Here is an 18,754-nt window from a genome sequence, read left to right as displayed (position 1 = left end):
AAACGGTCTAGGAAATCCCAAGTGTGAACCCTAAGAGCAAACTCCCACAGTTAGCCACACTGGGGAGCGGGACCCGACTAGTTTCAAGCTATAGGGACTAACTAAGAAGAGAACAAGGTGCCAAGGGAAAAGTCACAGATCATCAGGCAGCACCAGCAGAAACGGAACCCAAACGTGCTCCCCCTTAGCGGCAGCGGTGTCCAGAACTTTGGTTTACTAAGTTGTCAGTGTCAGCATTATTGGACTGAGTGAGTACGCAAGTGACCCTTACCTCCCCAACGGCACATCCCTGTCACCATCACTGAGCCCTGGGGCATTCCCCCCTACCCGTGGAGGGGTTAAATACCTGGCTGCCCACTCCATCGCCCCCGAGTACTCCCAGCTGCACGTTAAGGTGCACTTGAAAGTCCACGTGAAGGTCCACGTGAACATCCACGTGAATGTCCATGTGAACGTCTACGTGAAGGTCCACGTGAAGGTCCATGTGAAAGTCCACGTGAAGGTCCACATGAAGGTCCATGTAAAGTAGCTTATTCATTTACTTTGGTTTATCTGTGGTCTGTTGTCTGCTGTCTGTTTGGAACTCATAGATCACATGTACTGTTAATCCAAGGGTCTGAATGAGCCCTGAAAGAAGTGGATAAGACAGGACAGCGAGCAGGCACGGCCAGGAGCAGACAACTATTGGATCTATGTCCGATGAAACTAGACTGCAATCTAATCAACACAGAGGAAGATAATTTAATATTACAGAAGGATTTGTGTAACCTGGAGGCTTGGGCTGAGAAATGGCAATTGAAGTTTCATGTGGATAAATGTAAGTTTGTGCATTTTGGCATAGGAAATATACAATTACAGTTGTGCTCAAAATAATAGCAGTGTGTTCAAAAACATGAGTTTAGCCCAAAATCTTTATAATAGTTCTTATTTCCATGCATTGTGAACACTGCACACAGTTTTCCAAAGCAAAACATGCAGAGAAATGTATATAATTTTAACTCCTTTACAGAAAACATCAAAAAATGAACATTGGGCTCTTCCAGAAAATAGCAGTGTCTGAATTTGTCTTTATATACTCAAAATCTGTCCTCATATAGTATCATGTAGCTCCTATATAGTATTATGTAGCCCCCACATAGTATTATGTAGGCCCCATATAGTATCATGTAGCCCCATATAGTATTATGTAGCCCCCATATAGTATTATATAGGCCCCATATACTATTAGGGAGCCCTCATATACCATTATGTACCCCCATATTCCTCCATAGACTAGCATACAACCCCCATATCGTTTAATGCACCCCCTTAGTCATCTGGCCACCGTGATTAAATACATATAGTCACTCACTTCTCCTCATTCCCCCGCTGCTCCTGTCTCCTCAGTGCATCCACTTTTCTGCCGCTCTGCACATCCCAGCACAGCAGGTGCACAGTAGTGACGTCATCGTGCTCTGCTGTGCTGAACTGTCAAAGTGCCACAGACAGAGTGTAGAATGATGAGAGACGGAGCACGACGCTCACTCTCTCATCATTGCTTTCAATTGTATCAGCATCTGTGGTGCTGATACAATTGAGAGTGTGAGTGTGACGCCCTGGACTAGCCAGGTAGTCACAGACAGGCCCTTGCACAAACACCCATCCCCTAACAAGGTAGCCCCAGCCAACCTAAAAACCCTGAGTCACCCCTCTCAGGTCTTGACGTTCACACCAGGGGGCGGAGCCAGGCAGTTGGCCACGCCCACCGAGGAGTTCAGATAGCCTGAGGTGGGAAAAGCAAAAACAGATCAGTTTTGGAGGTGAAAGGGAGTAGCAGCAAAGTGTAAACGTCTGTCAGGGATCTGGGTCGTAGCCCAGATACCCTGTGACCAGGAGGCAGATGGTGGTTGCCACCTGCAGGAGCCGGGAAGACGGCTGCTGGAACCGTAACGGACTGGGACAGGGTAGTGGCCCACTGGTACCGAATCGGGGAACCAACTTGAAACCGGAGCACCAGGAGGGGTACTCGGACCCAGAACGAGGCCCTGAAGCCACTGGACCTCGTCGAATTTACTGATTGAGGTCTGGACCTTAGGTGCTTTCCCGTCCCAAGACCCGAAAGACGGCAACAGCCCACCGAGGGTGATAGAAAGCCACCGCACTGGCAGAGAGATCCCACGGGCCAGCGCCTGTGGGCAAACAGGTTCCCCGACACATAAAGTCGGGGAGCGGACTACCGTCGCTGAGGCGTAGGCAGTCAAAATCTACAAAAACAAGGTGCAAGAGAAAGGCGGGAACCACCAAACCGGGTCGGGGACCAGATGCAGCCGGCTGCGAGCACCGACCACCATCCTTTTGGTTTACCAGAGGCTCCGGTGTATCTGTCATAGTGAGTACAACAGTGCCCTCGGGCTGCGCATCGCACCGCACTAACACGCCCGCACCTCGCAACCACCTGGCCCCAGGACCATCACCCGCTGCCCATGGAGGGGTCAACACCAGGCTGCACAATACCATCCCCGGGAGTCTAGTTAACGGCAGCGGTGGTGTCCACACTCACCACAACCCGTGGTGGCGTCACAAACTTACATCCCTAAACACCACGGCCGAGAACCTCCCTACCGAAATCCACTCACGTAGCACCAGCCTCCTTTCAGAGCGATGTGACCCCCGTGTCCGGAGGCGCTCGAGCCACCCACCAAATGAGCCCGGACCCGAGCGGCTCGGCTGCCGGCTGAGCCCTGGGGCGGTACACAATCCTTGGCGGGGTGCCCGCAAGGGGGGAGCATTGGCAGTGCTGGCACTGGGCCCAATAGCAAATGCGTGGCTTGCCACCATTGGTGGTGTGCCACTGGTTGAGGTCCTTGAGCCCCCTGGACCCTCGGGCCCTACGTCCTTGATCGTTCCGACCTAATTGGAGATCATTTCAGCTGAACAGCCGATCATTGTTTGCACTTCTTTATAAATTGTACCCTCTCCAATCAACTTTTTAATCAAAGTACGCGGTTCTTCTGAACAATGTCTTGGACAACCCATATTTCTGAGGCTTTCAAGGAGAAATGCTTGTACATGTGCAGGCTTCAGCTTTAAATAAGGGCCACCTGATACACACTGGTTTCTTCACAAGATGATTGACCTCACTAATGTAACTCATCACTGGTATTATTTTTAACACCCTCCCCCCTTCAATTAATTATTCAAATACACAGACTCAAAAATCTACAGATCATGAATACTGAGTCTGGTGGTTTTCTATTCCACCAACTGATACATTGTTTGATATATGGTAATATAATTTATAGCAAAAACAGTGAATAATACGGTTTGTCATACTGGACTGATATTATTTTGAACACAACTGTATGTACTAAATGGTAAAACTTCAGGTAAAACTGTCACTGAAAAAGACTTGGGTGTATGGGTGGATGGCAAACTTAACTTTAGTGACCAATGCCAGGCATCTGCTGCCAAGACTAATAAAATAATGGGAAGCATTAAAAGAGACACAGATGCTTACCGTATTTATCAAACTTTAAGACGCACATTTTATCCCCGAAATGTTGGGGGAAAGTTGGGGGTGCGTCTTATAGTCTGAATGTGGCTGCGGGGAATGAGGGTGCTGCAGTGGAGCAGGTCATCGGTGGCATGAGCAGGCTGTAGTAGCCTGCCATGACCACGTGGGCCTGCTCATTTCATATGCACGCCCATCCTCCGACCCATCATCCCTCAGCACTGAAACTGGTGCTGACAGGTGGGCGGGATGATGGGCATGCATAATTGTGCGCGTATAATTAACAGCCGGCCCGCATGATCACCCCTGGCAACTACAGCCTGAATTGATCATGTGCGGCTGTACTCACTGCCCCTCGCGTATCATCATCAGCGCGGGGTGCAGTGAATCAGTATACTCACCCGTCACCATTGTCTGCAGCATCGCTCGTCCTCCTGACAGCTGATCTGTGTGTAGAGAGCGGTGAGCACAGTGATGACGTCATCACTGTGCGAACCGCTAGTCTCCACACAGGTCAGCTGACAAGCAGACAGGAGGACAAGCGATGCTGCAGACAATGGTGACGGCTCCACACAGGTCAGTGGCGCTGCTGCCGGCACTGACAGGAGAAGGAGCGATGCTGCATGGAGCGAGGAAAGGTGAGTATAAACGTTTATTTTTTTGTGTGCCACAGGATACAGGCCACATAGAAGGATGGAAGGGGGTATATAGCAGGATGGATCGGGGTGTAGAGCAGGATGGATGGGGGTATATAGCAGGATGGATGGGGGTATAGATCAGGATGGATAGGGTTATATAGCACGATGGATGGGGTTATATAGCAGGATGAGGGCATATTCCAGGATGGCAGTATATAGCATGATGGGGGTATATAGCAGGATGGGGGAATATAGCAGGATGAGGGCATATACCAGGATGTCACTATATAGGAGGATGGCAGTATATAGCAGGACGGCAGTATATAGAAGGATGGGGGCATATAGCAAGATGGCGGTATATAACAGGATGGGGGCATATTCCAGGATGAGAGGATATACCAGGATGGCAGTATATAGCAAGATGGTGGTATATAGCAAGATGGGGGCATATACTAGGATGGCAGTATATAGAAGGATGGGGGTATATAGCAGGATGAGGGTATATAGCAAGATGGCAGCATAAAGCAGGATGGGGGCATATTCCAGGATGACAATATATAGCAGGATGAGGGCATATACCAGGATAGCGGTATATAGCAGGATGGCAGTATATAGCAGAATGGCAGTATATAGCAGGATGGGGGCTATACCATGATGGCGGTATATAGCAGGATGGGAATATATAAAAGGATGAGGGACATATATGCAAGGACGGGGATCATAATCAAGGCAGGAGGATCATTACCAGGATGGGGTACCTTAGTAGAGAATTTGGGGACATTACCCCCATAACAGTGTCAGCAGCAGATCCTCGCCCCATAACAATGTGTCATGACCACATTTTTTGCTTAAAATTGTATTTTCCTATTTTTCTCCTCTAAAACCAGAGTGCGTCTTATGGCCCGGTGCGTCTTATAGTCCGAAAAATACGGTATGTTAAGAACATAGTTTTTCCCCTATAATGTCACAATTAGAATACTGTGTACAATTTTGGTCTCCAGTGTATAAGAAGGACATAACTGAACTAGAGCCGATGCAAAGAAAAGCAACCAAAGTTATTAAGGGAATGGGTGGACTGCAAAATAAAGACAGGGTATCAAACTTGGGGTTATTCAGTTAGGAAAAACTAAAGCTTAGGGGTGATCTTATAACAATGTACAAATATATAAGGGGACAGTACTGAGACCTTTCTAATGATCTTTTTACACCTAGGCCTGTGCCAGAGACAAGGGGGCATCCACAACGTCTAGAGAAAAGTCATTTAATCATAATCCCAGATGCAGATTCTTTATGCCGGCGTCACACGGTACGATATATCGTGCGATATGTCATCTGGGTCACGGAATTCATGACACACATCCGGCATCGTTAAAGATGTCGTACCGTGTGACACCTCCGAACGACTGTGAACGAGCAAAAATACTCACCTTACTGTTGCTCGTTGACATGTCGTTCATTTTCAAAATGTTGGACCTCCTTCTGTGCTCCGGTTATTCAGTGTTCCCGTGGCAGCACACATCGCTACGTGTGACACCCCGGGAACAACGAACACAGCTTACCTGCGGCCGCCGGCAATGCGGAAGGAAGGAGGTGGGCGGGATGTTACGTCCAGCTCATCTCCGCCCCTCCGCTACTATTGGCTGGCGGCTGTGTGACATCGCTGTGACGCCGAACGTATCTCCCCCTTCAGAAAGAGGATGTTCGCAACCCACAGCGAGGTCGTCCGGGAGGTAAGTACTTGTGATGGCCCAGTCCAGTAACTTAAGTTCTGTGTGTGCTGTTCACCCCTGGCCAGAGTACTGTATGGTTAGTTCCACTTGAGTCCAAGTTCTTCTAAAATAAATCTCTATAGGGTACTTTACACGCTGCAATATCGGTACAGATATCGCTAGCGAGCATACCAGCCCCCATCGGTTGTGCGACATGGGCACATCGCTGCCCGTGGCGCACAACATCGCTAACACCCATCACATGGACTTACCTTCCCTGCAACGTCGTTCTGGCCGGTGATCCGCCTCCTTTCTAAGGGTGCGGTTCGTGCGGCTTCACAGCGACATCACACGGCAGCCGTCCAATAGCAGAGGAGGGGCGGAGATGAGCAGCCGGAACATGCCGCCCACCTCTTTCCTTCCTCATTGCCGGTGGACGCAGGTAAGGAGATGTTCGTCATTCCTGCGGTGTCACACATAGCGATGTCTGCTGCCGCAAGAACGACGAACAACATCATACCTGCAGCAGCAACGATATTGAGGAAATGAATGACGTGTCAACGATCAACGATTTTTCACGTTTTTGCGCTCGTTGATCATCGCTCATCGGTGTCACATGCTGCGATGTCGCTAACGGCGCCGGATGTGCGTCACTAACGACATGACCCCGACGATAATCGTTAGCGATGTCGCAGCGTGTAAAGCATCCTTATCTCTCTATTCCGGAATGGGGACTTGAATGGAACTAACCGTAGAGTTGTTTTGACCAGAGGGAACATTTGGAGGACTCACATGGAATGGAAGTTGGCGGGCGATGGCAGCTGCACGCAGATGATGAGGACTGTGGTGGCCTGGAAGATGGAACAGAGATTGCCAGGCAATGTCTGCGCCTGCTGCACATGGATGAAGGGGACGGTGGTAGCTGCGGGCTGTGTCAGGGCTAGAGTTGAGCGCGGTTCGCGGTTCTCCAGTTCGCGGTTCGAGTGATTTTGGGGACTGTTCTAGATCGAACTAGAACTCGAGCTTTTAGCTAAAGTTCGATAGTTCTAGTTACGTTCGAGAACGGTTCTAGCAGCAAAAAGCAGGGCTTTTTACAGCTACAGTGTGCAGGAGCCATCGCTGGCAGCCTGCCAGAAGCTGGTAACCAGGATAAATATCGGGTATCCAAGCAAAGCGCTTTGGTTAGTAACCCGATATTTATCCTAGTTACGTGTGCAGGAAGCTGACACTTACCCGCTCAGCTCGCTCCGCCCCCTCCTGCACGCGGCATGTACACATACATACACACACACACACACACACACTCTCACCTGTCCCCAGCCATGCAGTCCATGACACTGACGTCCTCAGCGCCACATGACCCCGCTAGGCTCCACCCACTTCACACTCCGCCGCCAGCACACATGGCTCAGCCCACCTGACACTCTGCACACATGGTCCCGCTAGGCTCAGCCCACCTGACACTCTGCACACATAGTCCCGCTAGGCTCAGCCCACCTGACACTCTGCACACATGGTTCCGCTAGGCTCAGCCCACCTGACACTCTGCACACATGGTCCAGCTAGGCTCCGCCCACCTGGCACTCTGCAGACATGGTCCCGCTAGGCTCCGCCCACCTGGCACTCTGCACACATGGTCCCGCTAGGCTCCACCCACCTGGCACTCTGCACACATGGTCCCGCTAGGCTCCGCCCACCTGGCACTCTGCACACATGGTCCCGCTAGGCTCTGCCCACCTGGCACTCTGCACACATTTCCCCGCTAGGCTCCGCCCACCTGGCACTCTGCACACCTGGCACTCTGCACACATGGTCCCGCTAGGCTCCGCCCACCTGGCACTCTGCACACATGGTCTCGCTCGGCTTACCTGCGGTGATGAAGTCCCGACCTCAGCGCTGTCACTGTCCTCCATGGCCGCCGCTTGTCACATCACCTTCTCTCGCTTCCGACCCGAGACTGACTAGCGGTGACGTCATGAGCCTCTCGCGATACTTGGCTGTGAAGGTCATTGAACTCAGTGACAGGTGCTGTCAGCAGTGCAGGAGATCAGCGCAGGTAATGTAGCTCGCTGACAGCAGCAATTGTCATCCCCTGCAGTGACCTGGGCTGACCTATTGATGTTAGCTCAAGTCACTGCATTGCTCTCCCAGCCAATGGGGAACATCCTGCTCTTCATTGACTGGGACAGTGTGGATCGTCATGGCAACCCCTTGGATTACACCGGACCTGGATTTGTTTTTCTTTCTAATAAATTGGTTAAAGAGGGAATGCATTGGGGAGTGTTTTTCAAATAAAAATGTGTTTGTCGTCTATTTTTTTTTATTACTGACTGGGTTGGTGATGTCGGGTATCTGATAGACGCCTGACCTCACCAACCCCAGGGCTTGATGCCAGGTGACATTACACATCTGGTATTAACCCCATATATTACCCCGTTTGCCACCGCACCAAGGCACAGGATGAGCTGGGGCAAAGCACCAGGATTGGCGCATCTAATGGATGCGCCACTTCTGGGGCGGCTGCGGCCTGCTATTTTTAGGCTGGGGAGAGTCCAATAACCATGGACCTCCCTAGTTTGAGAATATCAGACCCCAGCTGTCTGCTTTACCTTGGCTGGTGATCCAATTTTGGGGGGACCCCTAAGTGTTTTTTTTTTTAAAATTATTTATTTAATTTAAAATAACAGCGTGGGGTGCCCTCAGTTTTGGATTACCAGCCAAGGTGAAGCTGCCAGCTGTGGTCTGCAGGCTGCAGCCGTCTGCTTTACCCTAGCTGGCTACAAAAATAGGGAAAACCCCACGTCATTTTTTTTTTCATTTTTTTGGCTAAATACAAAGCTAAGCACCCCTTAGTGCCACATGAAAGGCACCAAAGGGTGCAAAATTACAAAACGCAGGAGAGTGGGACATTATGTGTCTTTCCGCCATTATAATGACAGAAAAGACTGATATGAAGTGTACAAGCACAAAACAATCACCAGAGCGCTCTACGCTGTGAAAAGCAGTAGAAAATGGCACTGGAGTGAACATGTGACCACCTCGTGTAGGCTGAAGCTATGGATCCTGGGTAAATTTATGTATTTTCCCTCCTTCAGTTTTTTTGCAGTACACAAAAAAAACGGAAGGAACACGGATGACAAACAGATGACATACGGACCGTCTACGGAACGGAAATGGATGCCACACGGATGCCTCCGTGAAAAAAAACGGACTGTTTTTTGCAGACCACAAAAATGGATCGGTCGTGTTAATGTAGCCTTATTCTGATCTGCCGTTTATAAACAGCAGGCAGAAATAAGTGAATAACGCCCCACGGCATCAGAAAATCTCCGGGGTTTCAGGGCTAGCTGAGACCCTGGAGATCATGATTCAGGACGGTTTTTCCGGTCCCCGCTCACGTGATCACAGGTATACAGCGTACACCGATGATCACGTTACAGTAAATGACAGTGTCGGTAAAAAATTATTTATCTCCCATCTGGCATGAACAAACATGATAAATCTCCTCCCCGGTCCCCTCTGGTCCCCTGGTGTCGCCAAAGTGCCCCCCCTGATGCCCCCCCAGAAATCCAAGATGGCCGCGCGCACAGCAGCGCGCCGGCCGCATTCACCCTACTCCTCTGATTTCTGACGCATGTGCCATGACACATGCGACAGAAAACTCCTCCCCAGGCCCTGCCAGGTCACCCCCTATAACCCCACCGGTGTTCCCCGGTGTTCCACGGTACCTGTGCAGTGTTGATCCCCCCATGGCCCTCTCCTTCACAATAGACGCTGCCGCATGCACAGAGCGGCTGTCAGCTCAGCTTCCTGTGTTCAGACACAGTGAGTGGTGGTTATGCATCTGTAAGCTAAATGGGCAGCACGGTGGCTCAGTGGTTAGCACTGCAGTCTTGCAGCGCTGAGGTCCTGGGTTCAATTCCCACCAAGGACACCATCTGCAAGGAGTTTGTATGTTCTCCCCGTGTTTGCGTGGGTTTCCCTCGGGTACTCCGGTTTCCTCCTACACTCCAAAGACATACAGCGCTATGGAATTAATAACGCTGTATAAATGAATAAATTATTATTATTACTGCAATGCCCTGCTCATGAGGTAAGGAACATAATTAATCAGGAGAGCTATATACTACATTTCCAAATGGAGGAATTTGCTTTTATAGTTTCCCTGCTGAACGACTACCAAACATGAGAGTCCGTTATACGCCACAAGAAAACACATCTAAATAGCGAGCTCTGTTGTTAAGTATTCATTCAGCTGGATAACTGGACTTAAAGGGGTATTCCATCTCCAAGATCCTATCCCCAATATATAGTAGGTGGAATAGCAATAATATCAGCAAATACCAATATTTGGAAATGTAGAATAGTTCTCCTGATTAGGCATGCCCTTACCTCATGAGTAGGGCATTGCAGCTTTGGTAGCAACCATTACGACATGGACTCTGCTGCTGTGGACCCGGGGAGAGTGAGTGCAGATTCATTACACCCACACTCCTCACATGATGGGTCTGCACTCCTAGAAAATGGGGGATACGTTCCCTGAGTGTCTCCCCCCATATTCTAGACGGTCCAGAGTCGTCGTGGGACCCCTTTATTTTTTTTCTTACAATAAATTGGTGAAAGAGGGAATGTTTTGGGGACTGTTTTTTCAAATAAATTTCTTTTGTCGATTTTTTTTTGTTAGTACTGACAGTTTATGATGTTGGGTATCTAATAGACGCCGTGACATCACAAACTGCTGGGCTTGATCTCAGGTGACTTTACAGCTAGTATCAACCCGATTTATTACCCCGTTTGCCACTGCACCAGGGCACGGGATGAGCTGGGGTGAAGCGCCAGGATTGGCGCTTTTAGTGTTTGCGCCACGTCTGGGGTGCCTGCGGCCTGCTATTTTTAGGCTGTGAAGGCCCAATAACTATGGACCTTCCCACCCTGAGAATACCAGACCACAGCTGTCCGCTTTACCTTGGCTGGTGATCCAATTTGAGGGGTACCCTACTTTTTTTGTGTAATTATTAATATTTATAAAATAATTATAAAAAAAAGAGCCTGGGGGGACCTCCACATTGGATCCCCAACCACGGTAAAGCTGCCAGCTGTGGTTTTCAGGCTACAGCCGTCTGGTTTACCCTAGCTGGCTATCAAAAATGGGGGGACCCAACGTCATTTTTTTTTTAACTATTTTTTAAATAGAAAAAATGAATGGGCTTCCCTGTATTTTGATTGCCAACCAAGGTAACGGCAGGCAGATGGGGGTGGCAACCCATAGCTGTCTGCTTTATCTGCGCTGAGAATCAAAAATACCGCGGAGCGCTACGTCATTTTTTTTAAAGATTTATTTTTACAGCACTGTGATGTCGAGCAATCAAAATACAGGGAAGCCCATTTTGTTTTTAGTTATTTAAATAAATAGTTAAAAAAAAATATATATGGGCTCCCGCTGCATTTTTTGTATTGCTAGCTAAGGGTAATCCAAGCAGCTACTGGCTGCTAACCCCCACTGCTTGGTGTTACCTTCACTGGCAATGGAAAATCCAGGGAAGCATTTTTTATTTTTTTGCCAAAAAACTACAAAAAAAGGATGTGAGCTTCGCCATATTTTTGTATGCTAGCCAGGTATAGCAGGCAGGTGCTGGAAGAGTTGGATACAGCGCCAGAAGATGGCGCTTCTATGAAAGTGCCATTTTCTGAGGCGGCTGCAGACTGCAATTCGCAGCAGTGGAGCCCAGAAAGCTCAGGCCAACCTGTGCTGCGGATTCCAATCCCCAGCTGCCTAGTTGTACCTGGCTGGACACAAAAATGGGGCGAAGCCTACGTCATTTGTTTTCTAATTATTTCATGAAATTCATGAAATAATAAAAAAAGGGCTTCCCTTTATTTTTGGTTCCCAGCCGGGTACAAATAGGCAACTGGGGGTTGGGGGCAGCCGTACCTGCCTGCTGTACCTGGCTAGCATACAAAAATATGGCGAAGCCCACATAATTTTTTCAGGGGGCAAAAAACTCCTGCATACAGTCCTGGATGGAGTATGTTGAGCCTTGTAGTTCTGCAGCTGCTGTGTGTCTGTATGGAGAAGAGCAGACAGCAGCTGCAGAACTACAAGGCTCAGCATACTCCATCCAGGACTGTATGCAGAAGTTTTTGCCCACCAAAAAAATGACGTGGGCTTCGCCATATTTTTGTATGCTAGCCAGGTACAGCAGGCAGCCACGGGCTGCCTCCAACCCCCAGTTGCCTATTTGTACCCGGCTGGGAACCAAAAATAGCCCGTTTTTTTTAATTATTTCACTTATTTCATGAAATAATTAAAAAACAAATGACGTGGGCTTCGCCCCATTTTTGTATCCAGCCAGGTACAACTAGGCAGCTGGGGATTGGAATCCGCAGCACAGGTTAGCCCGAGGTTTCTGGGCGCCTCTGCTGCGAATTGCAGTCCGCAGCCGCCCCAGAAAATGGCGCTTTCATAGAAGCGCCATCATCTGGCGCTGTATCTAACTCTTCCAACAGCCCTGAAGCCGGGTGGCTTGCTGGGTAATAATGAGTTAATACTAGCTTTGTTTAAGTAGCTAGCATTAAGCCAGGACCCGGCCATTAAGAATCTCCAATAAAGGGTTAAAAAAAGACACCACACAGAGAAAAAAATACTTTAATAGAAATAAATACACAGACACATTAGAGACTCCATCTTTATTACCCCCTGTCAGCCCTCCACGATCCATGGTCTTCTGTCTTTCTCGTTCAACAAATGCAGCTCTGCTCTATCACTGCTGCATGGGGGAAGACGCTGCTTCCCGTGAAGCCTTCACTCTGTGAGAGATTAGTGCTGCTGGCTGTTAGCGGTAACAGCGGTAACGCTGACAGACGAGTTACCATAGCAACGGTGCTCTGATCATGTGATTCCCGGAGCCGCGGTTAGCGGTGACGTCACCGCTAACTGCGTTGCTATGGCAACGGTGATCTCCGTTAATGACCGGCTGTGTCAGCCGGTCCCTAACGGAATGGGGAGTCGACCGTGTGCTAGAGCATGTCGCCGGTACACGGCGATACACAAATGTGCACCGTGTACCAGAGAGTACAATGACAGGACCTAGGACAGGACATGACGTCAAAGCCATGTGACCAGTCTGTAGCCAATGAGATAATAGCCACGTGACTGGTCACATGGCTATTTTGACGACGTCACGGAAGGTCCTGTCAGTGCTGGTTATCGGGTGGACGCAGCGATCATCGGAAGGAATAGTGACAGGAGACAGAGTGCAGGACGCATCGCGGGCACCGGTAAGTGTTATGGCAATGTTTATTAACTGTATGTGTACATTTATAATGCGTTTTTATGTGTTTGTGATTGCCTCCCATTCTTTCCTATTGGTTCGAGTTCGGTTCGTCGAACGTTCGCCGAACCGAACTCGAACGGGACCTCGGTTCGGCGAACCGAGCTCGAGCCGAACCGCGGCTGGTTTGCTCATCTCTAGTCAGGGCACGTAACAGAACGGGGACTGTGGTGGGCAGGAAGATGTTGCCGGGCAATGTCTGGGGACTGTGGTAGCTGTGGGCTCTGTAAGGGCAGGTAACAGAATGGGGACTTAGTGGTACTTGATCGAGCACTGAGCATTGTGAGCACCCCGATGCCTGATCGAGTACTGAGCAGTGCCGAGCACACTTGCTCATCACTAGTAATGGTTGATTTACTTCTAAAGTACAATGAGGACCTGGATTCCTTTCTTGAAACATATTATTGTGTCGTGGGCGGAGGAGGGGACGCCGCGCTCTCCCACTGCTCGGGTCCGGCTGCCGCTGCGGCTGCTGCGGCCTGCTGCTGCTGCTCAGTGGCTTGAGCGATGGGCCGGATCCCGGGGACTCGAGCGGCGCTCCTCGCCCGTGAGTGAAAGGGGATTGGGATTTGGGATAGTTTATTGTCCGTGACGCCACCCACGGTTGTGGTGATTTGTTGACACCACCGATGCTCTGTATGGGGATCCCGGGAGTGATGGTATGGAGCAGCTAGATGTTAGTCCTCCCCTCCGTGGGTAGGGGGGTAGTTGTTCCAAGGCCCAGTGAAAAGGTGGGTGATGCAGGGCTTGGTGGGGTGCAGGGACGCGGGGGCAGCGCTGTGCCTTGCGGCACTGTGGTACTCACTCAGCGTGAGACGATGACACAGTTCTCGGTAAAACACACGGCTGGAAAGACGGTTCCCACGGACGGCTGCACTTGCTTTTCCCCAGTAGTTGATGGTGACGGTCCCTTTTCCTGCACCTAAGATGATGATGGTTGCGATGGGTTCCCACCGGTAACCCGCTCCCCAGCTTGGATATGGGCCGGAGGAGCCCTACTTTGCCCGCAGGCGCTGGCCCTGAGAAACTGGTGCCCTGGCGGTGGCGGTGTCTCTCTGTAACGGTTGGACTGTTGCCTTCAATCGGGACTTGCTTGTTGGGAGACCCAGAGGTCCCCTTCACTAACGGATTTGGCAAAGTCACGGCGACTCCTAGCCTTGCCGGGATCTGAAAGGCCCCTGCCACTGGTGCTGACTGCTCTTCGTATACCGCTCCGGTACCGCCGGGCCACCACCCGTCCGCGGTTCTTCCAGCAACCTCCAAGCAGTCACCGCTGTCTGCTGACCTTGCTGTTCTCAGTCCGGGGCACACACCCGGACCAACTTCAGGCTTTCTTAACTGTCACTTTTTCTTTTCTTCAGCTTCTCTCCTTAGCTCCTCTACCACTTCCTTCCACTTCCTCCTCCTAAACTGCACTGCCTGGTTCTCCCGCCTCCAGGGCTGTGTACTCCTCGGTGGGTGGAGCCAACCGCCTGGCCCACCCCCTGGTGTGGACATCAGCCCCTGGAGGAAGGCAACAAGGATTTTAGGTTAGCCTTGGTGTTCCTAACTGGGGTGTAGGGTGTGGTGGTGTTATGACCTGTGACCCCTGGCGTGCCCAGGGTGTCACATTCCCCCTTAGCAAAATGCAAACCGTCCGCGGGCTGCCCGTCCAACACCGGTTTTATTTTCTGTAAATATATAAAAGGTAAACATAATACAACTTATGACATCATCCCACATCGGGAGGTTCGGTACTTAAACGTTGCAAACGGTAACATTAAAACGGTTGCGGCTGCCGCTCTCTCCCACCCAAGTAACCTGGCCCTGATGCTGCCCCTAAAACCCAGGCAGCACCCCTTGACCCCAGTCCTGCACAAGGTACCCGAGCGGGATCTGTCCTTCCCACCTGCCTCTCCGGAGGCGGTTACGGTTGCTGCAACAACATATTTTTATTTACAACCCACTTAACATTTGTGGTTGCCCTGCAAGTTCACGGGCTTGTCCATAGAAGTTTCTATGCAGCTAAGGGGTCCCCACGGGGACAACGGTGCCGGCAACAGCCGGTTTCCAATCACGGTAGACAATCAGGTAAATCTTCGGTTATCATTCTCATTTTTGCAAAACTTTTTCAAACACACTTAAAACACACAGATGGTCCCAAAGGGGACTGTGCAGCGGCACTCCGCTGCCCTTACTGTGCACTTTCGTCCTCCTCACCCGGCTCTGGGTGGAAGAACACGGGCACCAGCCCCTCCAGCGCATAGCAAGCGCGGCGAGGAAGGGCCGCCCGATACCCGTTGTTTCCACTCCGGGGGATGTAAGTGGCCTCCGTGCCCTGTAGAGCGACGACTCCTTCATCTTCCTCCGAAACGGGCTCGGTGTCAGGCCCGGAATCACTATCGTCCGTCTCTGCGCCAGGCGGGTTGCCGCCAGCTGCCGCAGCTTCCAGGCTTGTCACTCTCTCGGCCACGGTCACGAAGGGGTGTACGCCCGATGGACCAGGCGCAGCGCGGTGCACGGGCAAGGAGGGCGGAGGTGGCATGGGGGCCAGGGGTAGACCGGGTCCCTCAGCGCAGCGGCCGGTCCCTCGGGGACATAGGGGCGTGGGTCACTCACCAGCTCCTCCATCATGGCCTCCATTCCATACACTCGTGCAACTGCAGCTGCATCCTCCACCTCCGCGGTCCACTGTTCCATCAGCCGGCAGATCTGGTCCCGGTAGTGCCGGCAGATCCCTGCCGTCCGGGCCCTCAGCCATGCCGCTGTCCCGGGCACCGGTTCGGTAGCCTCCGCGTAGCTAGGGGGAGCGGACATTCTTTGCAGGGGTCGGCGGATCGTGGGGTCCCAGCGTCCTTATATGTATAGCCGCGGCTACATGCGACCAGTCGCCATTTCGTCTCCCTTAGCCTCTTTCTGGCCCCTCCTCTATCGGGGCGGGGTCTTGGCCTTCACGCCTCCACTACTCGAGAAAACGCTCGAGCGGGAACTTTTCGCGCCAAAGATGGCGGCTTCTGAAATTTTCCGGCCGGACACCTCCGGCGGTAACAAGGCACAGCTCTACCCAACGGCAGAGCGGTAAGATCCTGTTCGTGATGCCAAGTTGTCGCGGGCGGAGGAGGGGACGCCGCGCTCTCCCACTGCTCAGGTCCGGCTGCCGCTGCGGCTGCTGCGGCCTGCTGCTGCTGCTCGGTGGCTCGAGCGATGGGCCGGATCCCGGGGACTCGAGCGGCGCTCCTCGCCTGTGACTGAAAGGGGATTGGGATTTGGGATAGTTTATTGTCCGTGACGCCACCCACGGTTGTGGTGATTTGTTGACACCACCGCTGCTCTGTATGGGGATCCCGGGAGTGATGGTATGGAGCAGCTAGATGTTAGTCCTCCCCTCTGTGGGTAGGGGGGTAGTTGTCCCGGGGCCCAGTGAAAAGGTGGGTGATGCAGGGCTTGGTGGGGTGCAGGGACGCGGGGGCAGCGCTGTGCCTTGCGGCACTGTGGTACTCACTCAGCCTGAGACGATGACACAGTTCTCGGTAAAACACACGGCTGGAAAGACGGTTCCCACGGACGGCTGCACTTACTTTTCCCCAGTAGTTGACGGTGACGGTCCCTTTTCCTGCACCTAAGATGATGATGGTTGCGATGGGTTCCCACCGGTAACCCGCTCCCCGGCTTGGATATGGGCCGGAGGAGCCCTACTTTGCCCACAGGCGCTGGCCCTGAGAAACTGGTGCCCTGGCGGTGGCGGTGTCTCTCTGTAACGGTTGGACTGTTGCCTTCAATCGGGACTTGCTTGTTGGGAGACCCAGAGGTCCCCTTCACTAACGGATTTGGCAAATTCACGGCGACTCCTAGCCTTGCCGGGATCCGAAAGGCCTGCCACTGGTGCTGACTGCTCTTCGTATACCGCTCCGGTACCGCCGGGCCACCACCCATCCGCGGTCCTTCCAGCAACCTCCAAGCAGTCACCCCTGCAGACAGTCACCGCCGTCTGCTGACCTTGCTGTTCTCAGTCCGGGGCACACACCCGGACCAACTTCAGGCTTTCTTAACCGTCACTTTTTCTTTTCTTCAGCTTCTCTCCTTAGCTCCTCTACCACTTCCTTCCACTTCCTCCTCCTAAACTGCACTGCCTGGTTCTCCCGCCTCCAGGGCTGTGTACTCCTTGGTGGGCGGAGCCAACCGCCTGGCCCACCCCCTGGTGTGGACATCAGCCCCTGGAGGAAGGCAACAAGGATTTTAGGTTAGCCTTGGTGTTCCTAACTGGGGTGTAGGGTGTGGTGGTGTTATGACCTGTGACCCCTGGCTTGCCCAGGGCGTCACAATTGCAAGTTATGGGCAGTAGATTTTGTCATGGGGCATTGATCCAGGGAACTAGTATGAGTGCCGTATTTGAGTCAGGAAGATATTTGTCCCCTTATATGGGGCAAATAGTATCGGCCTCATTAAATTTTTGCTTTCCTCTGGATCAACATGTTAGACTATAGGTTGATATGCATTTGACCTGCCTACTAGTGCCTTTGGAGCCACTTTTTGCACAGTGCCATCCTGTCCAGCGCATAATAAAACATCTATGTTTCCTGATTTGAATGTGATATTAATGCAGGACACATAAATAAAGTGGCATGGTAACACCATACACTATACATGTAACTGTACTGTAGGATATAGAGAAAATCACATTGAGATGATATATTGCGGTACCTGCCATGGGAATTCTCCCTTTAGACTGTCTGTCCCTCCAACAATCCTCACGTTTGGATTGACTGTTACCGGCACAATGCTAACTGGAGCTTCATCCGGTTGGAGATTTTCTGTCGAGTTGTGGTTGATGACAGAGGTGACATTAAAGTCTTCGAGATCGAGGATAGAACGGGTGACATCCTTTGGTAAAGCTTCGGGTGCAGTAACCTTTCCACAGGGATATTGCACTGTACAAACAAAGCAAGACAAATCTACGTGACAGAAGTAGATGGAGGTTTATTTCTGCACCTTCTCTTTTTTTATGTTTTTGGAAAATTTATCATCAATACCAATTTGCAAAAAGACATGGATGCAGTTACAGTACATGGGCATAGCGGAGGTCCATGTTTCTGTACTTTAAATAACTTTATATAAAAATAGGGTTGATTCCTATAAGGCCCGTTTCACACGTCAGTGAAAAACACTGACGTTTTTCACTGGCGTGTAAAACACGCACATGTCCCTACGTGTGCCGTGAATCACGGCACACGTGGGTTGTCTAAGTGCAATCCGGGCTCCGTTTTCCGTGGCCCATGATTGCACTTAGAGAGAATCCTTTCTTTTCTTTTCTTTCAATACCTAATTCTATGTTTTTAAATTAAAAATGTAATAAATATATAAGATATGCAGACCTCACATTGACTGCAAATACATAGCAGTAATTAACAGGAAGTGAGCGGCAGCCGCGGCTCTCACTACAGGAAGTGTCAGCCGCGGCTCTCACTACAGGAAGTGTCAGCTGCGCCTCTCACTACAGGAAGTATCAGCCGCAGCTCTCACTACAGGAAGTGTCAGCCGCGGCTCTCACTACAGGAAGTATCAGCCGCAGCTCTCACCACAGGAAGTATCAGCCGCGGCTATCACTAC

General features: G+C 51.1%; 1 protein-coding gene across 1 annotated transcript in view; it reads right to left on the bottom strand.

Moving 5' to 3' along the window:
* The window catches only part of F9 (coagulation factor IX), a 106,454-nt gene that overhangs the window by 47,085 nt on the left and 40,615 nt on the right, over nucleotides 1–18,754 (bottom strand). Inside the window, exon 6 of the mRNA XM_075322671.1 lies at nucleotides 17,849–18,075. Coding sequence (XP_075178786.1) covers nucleotides 17,849–18,075 — 227 coding nt within the window. The remainder of the gene's footprint in view (nucleotides 1–17,848; nucleotides 18,076–18,754) is intronic.

Source organism: Anomaloglossus baeobatrachus, chromosome 9 (genome assembly GCF_048569485.1).
Source record: "Anomaloglossus baeobatrachus isolate aAnoBae1 chromosome 9, aAnoBae1.hap1, whole genome shotgun sequence".
In the NCBI taxonomy this organism is placed as follows: domain Eukaryota; kingdom Metazoa; phylum Chordata; class Amphibia; order Anura; family Aromobatidae; genus Anomaloglossus; species Anomaloglossus baeobatrachus.
Note: the sequence above shows the minus strand (reverse complement) of the source record. Positions and strands in the feature narration are given on the sequence as shown.